This window comes from Boleophthalmus pectinirostris, unplaced genomic scaffold (genome assembly GCF_026225935.1).
Source record: "Boleophthalmus pectinirostris isolate CB_2022bp ecotype Guang Dong unplaced genomic scaffold, ASM2622593v1 HiC_scaffold_1, whole genome shotgun sequence".
NCBI lineage: Eukaryota > Metazoa > Chordata > Actinopteri > Gobiiformes > Gobiidae > Boleophthalmus > Boleophthalmus pectinirostris.
In genome coordinates this window covers 33,871,933-33,885,601 of record NW_026570970.1, presented here as the reverse complement: position 1 = coordinate 33,885,601, position 13,669 = coordinate 33,871,933, and the positions used below count along the sequence as shown (strand labels likewise).

Sequence of the window (13,669 nt, the reverse complement as noted above, 5' to 3'; positions counted from 1 at the left end):
ACTGTAGTGTCTGATCAGTGGCATTATATTTTGTTCTGAATTGGGAGATTCCAGTTGTTTATGTGCTGTATTTGGTTTTAGATAAAATAATAAAATAAACACTGCAATTAATGTTTTTGTCAAATGTAAAGATTAAAACAGATGTCTGACATTATAAGAACATAATATAATACCAATCCGAGGTCATGGTTTTCGACTAGAAAAAGGTGGTTTGCCCCCTCCGAGTGGGTGGAGAGCCCCTGCCTCATGTTCACGAATGAGGGGAGGACGGAGTGTGAGATTCAGAGGTGGATCGGTGCAGCGTCTGCATTGATGAGGTCGCAGTTTTGGACCATTGTGATGCAGAGGGAGCTGAGCCAAAAGGTCAAGCTCTTGATTTACCGCTCAATCAACCTTCCTCCCCTCACCTATGTTCATGAGCTTTGGGTAATGACCGAAAAAACAAGATCACAGATACCAGTGATTGGAATGAGTTTCCTCCACAGAGTGGCTGGGTGCTCCCTTAGAGATAGGGAGAAGAGCTCAGTCACAAGGGAGGAGCTCAGAGTAGAGCCGCTGCTCCTCCACATTGAGAGAAGCCACCTGAGGTGGCTTGGGCATCTATTCTGGATGCCTCCTGGGCGCTTCCCTAGGGAGGTGTTCTGGAGGGTCTATATCTCTCAGCTGGTCCCCCCAGAAGAGCTGGAGGACGTGTCTGGGGTGAAGGAAGTCAGAGAGTCCCTGCTAGACTGCTGCCTTCACAACCTGGCCCCAGATAAGCGGAAAAAAAATGGATGGATGGATGTATTAGTGATGTCACAATGTTAAAATATCAACTCCATTTCAATACTAAGGTAAAGGCTTTCGATACCAACGTGATGACTGAAAACACCATCTTTAAAACAGTATAATGTGATTTTCATCACAAAATAATATCACCATATGGACTTTTACCAAAGTTCTAATATAAATTAAGACTCTTCTAAAACTATTCAAGATTTATCCTATTTACATGATTAATTTTTAGTATTGTTGCTTTTTATACTGGTTTAGTATCTATTAGATTCTGTGTATATTTCTGAAATAAATTGTTAAAGGGTCTGAAAGAATGCAAGTTTTTCAATATATTTTTAGCAATAAAACACAGGCAAGTTAGAAGAGTTTTAATGAGGGTAACGGTTATCAGTAGGAGAAGTGTGTCGCCACTCGTGCGGTTGCAAAGGCCCAAATCTCGGAAAGTAAATGGAGGACGACTATGTCCAGTTTGAGAGCCACAGGACCAGGACACATTAGAGGGACTATGTCTCTCAGCTGGCCTGAGAATGACTTGGTGAGCTGGAGGAAGTGTGTGGGGTGAGAGAAGTCTGGGAGTCCGCTCAGACTGTTACCTCCATGACCCGGCCATAAAGATGGATGGTAATTTGAAAGGCAAAACATCAAAAACTGTACATAATCTGACCATTTCAAATGATAATAATATTAATCACAGTGGGAAGGGTAACTACTTACTCAAGAAAGATTATTGTTACAATGTTAAAAATGTGACCCAAGTAGAAGAATAGTGCCTGAAAGCAACTCTGAGAAGTACAATACCTTTAAAAAGTTACTCAAGTAAACATCAGCCCGATTATAATCTCTGTGGGAGGGACACACTTCAACAATATAAGACCTGGGACTGTAGCATTTCAGGGAGTGTCTCAAAGCACTTTCTATGACTTTTGTTCCATGATTCAATAACAATAGTTTAACATATTCATTTGATAGCTGTTCTTATTTGTCTTTTTAAATGATTTGAAGTCATGAAGAATGTCACGCAAAATCCTGCCTTTTTTCAACTAACACTTTTTTCAGATTATGGACGTCTTCGATATCTGTTTTTTTCATTGTCTTTGGTGATCTACATGACGATAATCTCTGCTAACATGGTCATTATAGCCACTATTTTAATCGAAAGATCTTTGCACCAGCCAATGTATGTCTTTATCTGTTGTTTATCTGTGAACTCTCTGTACGGCTCTGCTGGATTCTTCCCCAGGTTTTTGGTCGATCTTTTGTCTGGTTCTCATTTTATCTCACGTACTTCCTGTTTTATTCAAATACATGTCATTTACACGTACGTTTCTTGTGAGTTTACAATACTGGGAGTGATGGCTTACGACAGGTTTGTGGCCATCTGTCAGCCTCTGCATTATCACACTAAAATGACCATAAGGAAAGCGTTGTTTCTCTGGGGCGTCGCTGTTGCTTATCCGGTAGTTACAGTGACTTACTCTTTGGTTCTCACTACTCTACTTCCTTTGTGTGGAAACCAATTACATAGGATTTTCTGTGCGAATAGAGCAGTTGTACACCTCTCCTGCGGGGACACCACACACAGCGTCATTGTTGGTTATTTAATTTTCTTTACAACTATTTTTGTCCCTCTGTTTTATATCTTGTCTTCATACATGCGAATCCTCATCGTGTGCAAAAGAGGCAGCGCTGAACTGAGAGGAAAAGCTCTGCAAACCTGTCTTCCACATTTAGTGACTTTTGTGGTTTATTCCTGCTCTGTTTTTATTGAGATGTCCATTTCACAATTTAACACTGGACAAATTAACCCGATAGTCACAGCTATTATATCACTGGAGTATCTAATAGTGCCTTCAATCAATAATCCGCTAATTTACGGTCTTAAACTGCCAAAGATCAGAGCAGCGATTTCTCAACGTTTTAAAATGAAAACTAAGATCATCTTGGCCACACATCCAAGATAAAAATGAGGAATGACCAGAGGTGGGGAGTACTCAGTTACATGTACTCAGTTGCAGTAACTTTTTAAAGAAATTGTAGTTTTTAGAATAGTTTTCTAGCAGCATACTTTTATTCCTACCTGAGAAATATTTTTATTGAAGTAACAGTCCTTTTCCCACTGTGAGTAAGTCTACAAGAGGAATGGGATTGACGAGCCTTCCACTTATATTGTCTCATAATGTCGAATAGAGCAGCACTGCCTTTTTGTTCTTTTGCGGCAACAGATAATCCATTATATAAGGTACTTAACATATTTTTCCAGCTATAAGGCGCAGTATCAATAATGTTGAATTCTTTTGTCTATTTTCACACATGAGGCGCACTAGATTATAAGGTGCATGAAGCGAAACAAACGGGCGACACTTGAGACTGATCCCTTAGCCCAGACATCCATTGGCAGATCATGGCGTAACTCGCCCGTTGTTGCCTCCCTGTCTTGGTGAATGTGTGTTATGAATGTAAATTTGGGTAGATAATTTATGTTTGTTTTTTTTTATTTCCTACGAGGAGGACTTAGATACACTTTGAGTAATAATGTGTTTAATACAGCTGTGGGCACATTTGTTTATGTTTTACAAAAATGAAACTTAAAAACACATGGCTCATTTGCATAAACTGTAAGCACAGAAAAAAAACTGAGATTTTGGCAGAGTTTTGAGCGCTATGTACCACATAAAATCGTTTCGAGTTTAGTAAGCACAACCAGACATTATAAGGCACATTATAAGGTGTGCCTTATAATCCGGTGCACCAGATTGTAAAGAGTACTGTAGATTTTTGAGAACCTTAAAGGATTTTAACTGTGCATTATAGTCCAAAAAATATGGTAGTTTGTCTAATAGCACCCTTACACATATTATACAAAATTTACTTTTGAGTTTGTTACTTTGCTGTCCTCAAAAACATAACAAGAAATGTCTTTTATATATATATATATATATATATATATATATATATATATATATTATTTTGACAAATAATGGTTTAGTAAAAGTCTCCCAAACCCCATAAAAAGACGCAATTTTGAATTTCCCAGTTTTGTTACAAAGCAAGTTAAAGGATTGGAAGTCTTCTGTTTTATTTTTAAGTCCTTAAATCAAAATGTGAGCATTTCTATAGTCAAATCATGTTCATTACAACTGCATGCGTGTGTTAGTGTGTCAGTAAAAGTTGCTCACCCTAACTGTTGTTTGGTATCGTTGAATAGTAATTCACCATATTGCCAGGTCAAATTGTTTTTAGAGCATGCCTCTAGAAGTGTATCTATTGTCAGAAGATAGGCATTGTTTTAAGTTTTAAAGCATGAAATGTCAAAGCAAAGGTAGTCAAGGATATGTTTAAAAGTCCTATATTACACAAAATGAACACTTGTGAACTTTGGATCATGTTGGAATGTTTATACCTAATGAAAAAACATACCTGGAGTTGTGTTTTGTTTCATTCACACACATTTGAGGAATCCTTTACTACTACTATACTGTCTACATCTCCATAGCTCTGTTCCACCTTGTGATGTCACAAAGAAGTACTTTTGATGTAGTGAAGGTGTATGGAGTTTAAAAACACAATGGAGCATATCCTGTATTATCACATGATGACAAGATGGAACAAATGTTTTCCATTTGAGTGCAACAAGTGCTCCACTGTGATTGTAAATTGCATATACCATATAATTGCCAAGCTCTACTGAACTAAAGACAAAAAAAGCTGAGAACTTGAAAACTACCACTTCATGACACCACAAGGTGGAACTGAGCATTTTGGGGATGCAGAGAGACTAATAATAAAGGGTTACTCAAATATGTGTGAATAAAACAAAACACAACTCTAGCTGTTTTTGATGAAGAAATAACATCAAGATGCTCACAAGTCACTTTTGCTTAATGTAGGACCTTTAACTTTAACTCTGACTGCACTGCTTTAGATTACAGAATAAGCCTGAGCATTTCTGGGTGGGTCACATGCAAATCCTTTGACTACGCAATATAAAACCTGAGAGCGCGGCTTCACACTTTACATTTTCACTCAGTTTCATGTCAGCATTTCTCAATAATTGGTCTTTTTGAATTGTTGTTGTTGAGCTGATTTCAAGTTATGAAGAATGTTACGCAAAACCCCGCCTATTTTCAGTTTACTCTTTTTGCAGATTATGGACGTCTTCGATATTTGTTTTTTACAATTTGTTTGCTGATATACATGACGATAATCTCTGCTAACATGGTCATTATAATCACTTTTTTATTAGAGAAGTCTTTGCACCAGCCAATGTATGTCTTTATCTGCTGTTTGTCTGTGAACTCTCTGTACGGCTCTGCTGGATTCTTCCCCAGGTTTTTGGTTGATCTTTTGTCTGATTCTCATTTTATTTCACGACCCTCATGTTTCATTCAAATGTATGTTATTTATACATATGCTTCTTGTGAGTTTACAATACTCGGAATCATGGCTTATGACAGGTTTGTGGCCATCTGTCAGCCTCTGCATTATCACACTAAAATGACCATAAGGAAAGCACTGAGTTTGTGGTTGGCTGGAATCAGTTATCCTTTTGTGTGCTGTTTTGTGGTTATGTATTTAACTGTACTATTACCTCTGTGTGGAAATAAACTGCCTAGGATTTTCTGCGCAAACTGGCCTGTGGTTAAAAACTCTTGTGTTGATACGACACATAACAATGCAGTGGGTCAGTTTGTGACTGTAACTACCATCTTTATCCCTCTGCTGTTTGTGCTCTTCACATATGTGAGAATTCTCATCGTGTGCAAAAGAGGCAGCGCTGAACTGAGAGGCAAAGCTCTGCAAACCTGTCTTCCACATTTAGTGACGTTTGTCACATATTCTGTGTCTGTTTTTCTGGAGTTGTCACTGACACGATTTGACAAAATTAACCCAATAGTCACAGCTGTTTTATCTTTGGAGTATCTAATGGTGCCGTCCATTAACAACCCTCTCATCTACGGACTCAAGCTGCCACAGATCAGAGCGGCCGTGTACCAGCGACTCAGGATCAAGCCAAAACTGTGAACCACCTTTAAAACAGAAAACAGTAGATGGCTCTTATTCAAGATTGAAAAAGTGATGAGCAAACACAACATGAAGGATGTGCACCCACAGAACTGATCTCTAATGTGACACAGAGGATGGTGCAGTGGTTGTTTTCTTATAACATGCTTTCTCTTTGTTACAGGAAAAGTTGATATTCAGACCTTCTATAGAATGCCTAGGCATTTGTTATAGTTTTATACCTGAGCTATTGTTTTGGATATCAGCTGCTCTGTTCTGTTGAACCTGATAATTTACATTCGTGATGACACTCTGTATATTACTAAAGCTCAATATACCAACAAAAATCTGCATTTTAACAACATGTCCTTATGAAATCTTATTGAAGTATTTTGACCTGAAACTCAGAAATATGTGAATTTTCTCTTTTAGAAAGAAAACTGAATTGATGTCAGAAAGCAGATCATAGACTGTAATGTTACAGAAATGAAAAAAACATTTCTGTGATCATTGACTTCGAGTCAACGAACATGAAATTATTAAATCTTGTTTTTTTCTCACAATAATCAAAATACTAAAATTTGACCGTGACACTCCTACTGGGTGCTATGTCACAGTCCGGCTGTAGTACAGGTTACATCTGGGCTTGATGAGGAGGTCTATAATATAATAATGCCAAAAGACACGAGCCCTGGATCATCACCTTTGCCTGTGACATATACAATGTAATGTTTTCACTAGCTGTACCATTAAAATGACAATCGATATCTACTGCTGGATGTCTGTGCAATTTCATTTCATGATCTCAATCAACGTAACTGTATGTCTCTTATCTAAGCTCCATATACTTTGTTGTGCTGTTAAGTGAGAGTGAGACAGAGAGAGAGAGATTTTATTGACCCAGAGGAAAATTCAAGTTTTTCTGCAACAACATTTACACTGAGCTTCTCAGTCACCTTTGTGTCTTCCTCTGGAAGGTCTTCTGCCACATTTGCTGCCACATATGGAGTAAAAACGTGTGTCCTTTGAACTGCACGTGCAGCACTTCTTAAAATACCATGATATGATACAAAAAACTGTGGTAAAACCTTGATTACTTGATCATTGAGGAACCATGGCCTTGTATTTAGAGGAGCTGACCTTGTGACCAGCTCCCTGTGGCAAGGCTGATGATGATGTACACTACCAGTCAAAGTTTGGGCAAACATTCTTTTTATTTTTTCTTTAAGTTTACTATTTTCTATACACACACAGTACACATCAAGTATATGATGCAAGACATATAGAATTATGTAGCAAAGAAAAAAATTAAATAGTTCAGTTGCCCCTCTTTGAACCGTCACCTTATTGTGGTGGAGGGGTTTGAGTGCCGGGAGCTATGTTGTCGGGGGCTTCATGCCCCTGGTAGGGTCAACCTAGGCAAACAGGTCCTGGGGCACGGGTCAGACAAAGAATGGTTCAGAGGCCCCTTAGGACGAGTCACATACGGAGACCAGTTACGTCACCGGGAATGGCGTTATCAGGGCCCCACCCTGGAGCCAGGCCTGGGGTGGGTGCTCGATGGCAAGCATCCGGTGGCCGGGTCTTCCCCCACGGAGCCCGGCCGGGCACAGCCCGAACGAGCGACAAGGAGACGCCCTTCCATGGGCCGACCACCTGCGGTAGGAGCCATATGGGGCTGGTGCAGAGAGATCTGGGCGGCAGTCGAAGGCAGGGGCCTCAACGACCACATCTCCGGACATGGAGACTGGCTCTGGGGACATGGAATGTCCCCTTGCTGGGGGGAAAGGAGCCTGAGCTTGTGTGGGAGGTTGAGCGTTACCAACTAGATATAGTTGGCCCCACCTCTACGCACAGTTTGGGCTCTGGAACCCAACTGTTTGAGAGGGGCTGGACTCTATTTCTCTGGCATTGGCCGCGGGGAGTAGTGGCAGGCTGATTTGAGCCTGCTCATTGCCCCACAGCTCAGCTGCCATGTGTTAGAGTTCACCCCGGTGAACGAGAGGGTCGCGTCCCTGCGCCTTTGGGTCGGGGACAGGTGACACTGTGGTGTCGGCGTGCGGGTCGAACAGCAGTGTAGAGTACCCGGCCTTCTTGGAGTCCCTGGGAGGGGTACTAGACAGTGCACTGACCGGGGACTCCGTTGTTCTACTGGCGGAGACAAAAACTCAGAGCTGGGAGGAGTTCAGGGAAGCGATGGAGGAGGACTATTGGATGACCTGGAAGAGATTCTGGCAAACCGTCCGGCGCCTCTTCACTAACACTGTTTATAGTGTGGGTGGAGAGCTGTTGACCTCGACTGGGGACGTTGTTCAGTGGTGGAAAGAATACTCTGAGGATCTCCTCAATCCCACCGTCACATCTTCCGAGGAGGAAGCGAGGCTGGGGACTCGGAGGCAGACTTGTCCATCACCCTGGCTGAAGTCACTGAGGTGGTTGGCAAGCTCCTTGGTGGCAAGGCTCCGGGGGTGGATGAGATCCATCCTGAGTATCTTAAGTCTCTGGATGTTGTGGGGCTGTCTTGGCTGACACACCTCTTCAACATCACGTGGCGGTCGGGGACAGTACCTCTGGACTGGCAAACCGGGGTGGTGGTCCGTCTGTATAAGAAGGGGGACCGGAGGGTGTGTTCCAACTAAAGGTGGCTTGCCCTCTCCGGGTGGGTGGAGAGTCCTTGCCTCAAGTGGAAGAGTTCAAGTATCTCGGGGTCTTGTTCACGAGTGAGGGGAGGATGGGGTGTGAGATTGACAGGTGGATAGTGCAGCGTCTGCAGTATGCGGTCGCTGTATCGGACCGCTGTGGTGAAGAGGGAGCTGAGTCGAAAGGCGAAGCTCTCAATTTACCTATGGTCATGAGCTCTGGGTAATGACCGAAAGGACGAGATCACGGATACAAGCACTTGAAATGAGTTTCCTTCAAAGGATGGCTGGGAGCTTAGAGGAGCTCGGAGTAGCGCCGCTGCTCCACCACGTCAAGAGGAACCAGTTGAGGTGGCTCGGGCATCTGTTCTGGATGCTTCCTGGGCGCCTCCCTTGGGAGGTGTTCCGGGCATGTCCCACTGGGAGGAGGCCCCGGGGAAGATCCAGGACTTGCTGGAGGGACTATGTCTCTCGGCCAGCCTGGGAACGCCTTGGGGTTCCCCCAGAGTGCTGGAGGACGCGTCTGCGGTGAAGGAAGTCTGGGAGTCCCTGCTTAGACTGCTGCCCCCATGACCCGACCCCAGATAAGCGGAAGAAAATGGATGGATGGATGAAGTTCAGTTGATTATTTTTTTATTTACTTTAAATTCAAATCCTCAAAGTGTCCACCCTTCACTTTGCTGACCATGCAGTGAACCCTTGGCTTTCTTTCAGTGAACTTCATGATGAAGTCTAAATGAAGTCTGTACTTTTACTTGAAGGAAACTACTTCCTCCCCCACTGGGAGGAACAGACAGTATAAGACGAGGGTGAGGCCTGTAGACTTGTGTCAGAGCTCTGTCTGAACCTCATTATACTGAAGCTGTGGGTCTTACTGTAGTTTTTACAGCCAATTTTAAAAGTCATGAAGAACAGCACTCAAAATCCTGCCTATTTTCAATTTACACTTTTTACAGATTATGGACGTCTTCGATATCTGTTTTTTATATTGTCTTTGTTGATCTACATGATGATAATCTCTGCTAACATGGTCATTATAATCACCATTTTGATGGAGAAGTCTTTGCACCAGCCAATGTATATCTTTATCTGCTGTTTATCTGTGAACTCTCTGTACGGCTCTGCTGGATTCTTCCCCAGGTTTTTGGTTGATCTTTTGTCAGACACTCACTTCATTTCACATACTTCCTGTTTTATCCAAATATATGTGATTTACACATATGCTTCTTGTGAGTTTACAATACTTGGAGTCATGGCTTACGACAGGTTTGTGGCCATCTGTCAGCCTCTGCATTATCACACTAAAATGACCATAAGGAAAGCACTGTTTCTATGGGGCGCTGCTGTTGTTTATTCACTGATTACAGTAGGTTACGCTATAGCTCCTACTAGTGAACTGCCCATATGTCATGACAAAATAGATAGGATTTTCTGTGCAAATAGGGCTGTTGTGAACAATTCTTGTGGCGATTCCACACCCAGTGATATAGTTGGTTATTTATCTGTCTTTATAACAGTTTTCATCCCTCTGTTTTTTGTGCTGTATTCCTATGTGCGTATTCTCATTGAGTGCAAAAGAGGTCGTGCTGAACTGAGAGGAAAAGCTCTGCAAACCTGTCTTCCACATGTGGTGACTTTTGTGATATATTCATTTTCTCTTTTTATTGAACTGGCCATAGCAAAATATGATACAAACCAAATTAACCCAGTGATCAGCGCTATTCTGTCTTTGGAGTATCTACTGGTGCCTTCCATCAATAACCCGCTCATTTATGGACTAAAGTTGCCTCAGATCAGAACAGCCATTTTCCGACATTTTAAAATCAGAGCTAAGATCGTTTTTGCTTCTGTGTAGATATCAAATACGGAGAAAAAATCAATTCTGTCAGCTGGACAAACATTTTGGTTCAGTTCCCCAGAACTGAAGAAGCCCCTTGAATGAGCAGTGAAACATTTAAAACAGAATTATATTATATGTTTGATTTGTATCATATCAGGACAACGGAGGCCTACACAGACATCTTCTGTATAGATGTGAAGTTTCTATTCATGTTAAACGAGGGCGTAACGATTTGGGATTTTTCTATGAAATATGAAATATGAATTGACACTAATTCAAGAATCACAGTTCATAACATGTTTGTACAGATCAAACTACAGGGTTAGTAGTTTTAATCCAAAATAAGACAGGAGATTTTATTGTTTTAGGAGAAATGTGTCATGTTACTTAAAAAACTGCAGCCTTTGAGATTTGTTAATTGAGTCCATTAAACTTGCAGTTTCCATTTCGGCTGTTTCATCTTGCAGCCCTATAGTAGTTGCGGTAATAAATTCTGTTCATGTGATGTCCTAGTCCATGGGTTTCAATCAATGACTATGTTTAGATTTATAATAGCTGTAATTTATTAAGTATGTTTACAAAACCTACACTTCATATGGCATGTGCTTTAAACATTACAACAACTATGGAAACTGTAGTGTCTGATCAGTGAAATTATGTTTTGTTCTGAATTGGGAGACTCCAGTTGTTTATGTGCTGTATTTGGCTTTAGATAAAATAATAAAATAACAACTGCAATTAATGTTTTTGTGAAATCTAAAGATTAAAACAGATGTCTGACATTATAAGAACATAATATAATACCAAAGTATTAGTATTAGTGATGTCACAATATTAAAATATCAGCTCCATTTCAATGCTAAGGTAAAGGTTTGACCCACATTTTGATAACAAAGTGATGACTGAAAATACCACTTTTAAAACTTTTAAAAATGTGATTTTCAACACAAAATAATAAAGAATATCGCCATGTGAAGTTCTGATATATATTAAAACTCTTCTAAAACTATTTCTGATATGTCCAGTTTTATCCTATTTACACGATTCATTTTCAGTATTGTTACTTTTTATACTGGTTTAGTGTCAATTAGAATCTGTGTATATTTCTGAACTTAATTGTGAAAGGGCCTGAAAGAATTCAAGTTTTTCAATACATATTTTTTTAGCAATAAAAGGCATGCAAGTTACATACAGTGGGCCCAATCTTGTCCCCAATCTCAGCAATAGTGCAAGTGTGGGGCGTGGAGTTCTTAACAAAAGATGTGCCATGGCTGAATATCAGGTGGAGTGGAACAGACTGAGAGACAACTCTATCTGTTTTTGATGAAGAAATAACATCAAGATGCTCACAAGTCAATTTTGCTTAATGTAGGACCTTTAACTTTAACTCTGACTGCACTGCTTTAGATTACAGAATAAGCCTGATCATTTCTGGGTGGGTCACATGCAAATCCTTTGACTACGCAATATAAGACCTGAGAGCGTGGCTTCACACTTCACAATTTCACAACAGGTGTTTCATGTCAGCATTTCTCAATAATTGGTCTCGACATTTTTGAATTGTTGTTGAATTTATTTCAAGTTATGAAGAATGTTACGCAGTACCCGGGCTATTTTCAATTGACTCTTTTTGCAGATTATGGACGTTTTCGATATTTGTTATTTACTTTTTTCTTGGTGATTTACATGACGATAATCTCTGCTAACATGGTCATAATAATCACTATTTTATTAGAGAAGTCTTTGCACCAGCCAATGTATGTCTTTATCTGCTGTTTGTCTGTGAACTCTCTGTACGGCTCTGCTGGATTCTTCCCCAGGTTTTTGGTTGATCTTTTGTCTGATTCTCATTTTATTTCACGACCTTCATGTTTCATTCAAATGTATGTTATTTATACATATGCTTCTTGTGAGTTTACAATACTCGGAATCATGGCTTACGACAGGTTTGTGGCCATCTGTCAGCCTCTGCATTATCACACTAAAATGACCATAAGGAAAGCACTGAGTTTGTGGTTGGCTGGAATCAGTTATCCTTGTGTGTGCTGTTTTGTGGGTATGTATTTAACTGTCCTATTACCTCTGTGTGGAAATAAACTGCCCAGGCTTTTCTGCGCAAACTGGCCTGTGGTTAAAAACTCTTGTGTTGACACAACACCTAACAATGCAGTGGGTCAGTTTGTGACTGTAACTACCATCTTTATCCCTCTGCTGTTTGTGCTCTTCTCATATGTGCAGATTCTCATCGTGTGCAAAAGAGGCAGCGCTGAACTGAGAGGCAAAGCTCTGCAAACCTGTCTTCCACATTTAGTGACGTTTGTCACATATTCTGTGTCTGTTTTTCTGGAGTTGTCACTGACACGATTTGACACAAACAAAATTAACCCAATAGTCACAGCTGTTTTATCTTTGGAGTATCTAATGGTGCCGTCCATTAACAACCCTCTCATCTACGGACTCAAGCTGCCACAGATCAGAGCGGCCGTGTACCAGCGACTCAGGATTCAAGCCAAAACTGTGAACCACCTTTAAAACAGAAAACAGTAGATGGCTCTTATTCAAGATTGAAAAAGTGATGAGCAAACACAACATGAAGGATGTGCACCCACAGAACTGATCTCTAATGTGACACAGAGGATGGTGCAGTGGTTGTTTTCTTATAACATGCTTTCTCTTTGTTACAGGAAAAGTTGATATTCAGACGTTCTATAGAATGCCTAGGCATTTGTTATAGTTTTATACCTGAGCTATTGTTTTGGATATCAGCTGCTCTGTTCTGTTGAACCTGATAATTTACATTCGTGATGACACTCTGTATATTACTAAAGCTCAATATACCAACAAAAATCTGCATTTTAACAACATGTCCTTATGAAATCTTATTGAAGTATTTTGACCTGAAACTCAGAAATATGTGAATTTTCTCTTTTAGAAAGAAAACTTATTTAGGCTACAAGATTTTTTGAAGACCAGCATCATTTGAGTGTTCCTGCAGTGGACAATTTAAATGATTCTTTTAAGAGACATCATTCTACATCCTCAAATCTTTCACATTTTTGTCGGAATATGAGGATTTCAAGCCGAGGAAGATTGCAAGCATGAAAACAGTCTTTTCTTGGACATGTACTAACAAGTAGTTCTAGCTAAGTTGTCTTCTGTTTGTCTATGTTTGTTTAAACTGTTTTCCACAGTAGCATCACATGACCGATATCACAAACCCAATGAATCAGGAATGCGCAAGTCACAATGATGTCAGCGTATCAGTGTCCACACAGTGCGAGATCAGATCCGTACTCAGATGAATTCGTAGGAGCTGGTGGCACCAGATCGTTCCATCTCTAGAGCCGTTTTCCATCGGATTAGTGTGAATGAACACTGCATCCATAACAAAAATGACTCGAATGCGTTCTAGTGT

At 40.5% G+C, this 13,669-nt stretch overlaps 4 protein-coding genes across 4 annotated transcripts; all 4 read left to right on the top strand.

Moving 5' to 3' along the window:
• Window positions 1-1,778: 1,778 nt before the first annotated feature.
• On the top strand, window positions 1,779-2,735 carry LOC110162943 (olfactory receptor 10A6-like). The gene has a single exon (XM_020927858.2). It carries the CDS (start codon window positions 1,779-1,781, stop codon window positions 2,733-2,735), a length of 957 nt encoding a protein of 318 aa, XP_020783517.2.
• Window positions 2,736-4,866: 2,131 nt separating this feature from the next.
• On the top strand, window positions 4,867-5,796 carry LOC110162942 (olfactory receptor 51I2-like). The gene has a single exon (XM_020927856.2). The coding sequence runs from the start codon at window positions 4,867-4,869 to the stop codon at window positions 5,794-5,796; it is 930 nt and encodes a 309-aa protein (XP_020783515.2).
• A 3,522-nt stretch (window positions 5,797-9,318) lies between these two features.
• LOC110162941 (olfactory receptor 10A6-like) lies at window positions 9,319-10,269 on the top strand. The gene has a single exon (XM_020927855.2). It carries the CDS (start codon window positions 9,319-9,321, stop codon window positions 10,267-10,269), a length of 951 nt encoding a protein of 316 aa, XP_020783514.2.
• Window positions 10,270-11,838: 1,569 nt separating this feature from the next.
• On the top strand, window positions 11,839-12,786 carry LOC110162940 (olfactory receptor 51L1-like). The gene has a single exon (XM_020927854.2). The coding sequence runs from the start codon at window positions 11,839-11,841 to the stop codon at window positions 12,784-12,786; it is 948 nt and encodes a 315-aa protein (XP_020783513.2).
• Window positions 12,787-13,669: the final 883 nt, after the last annotated feature.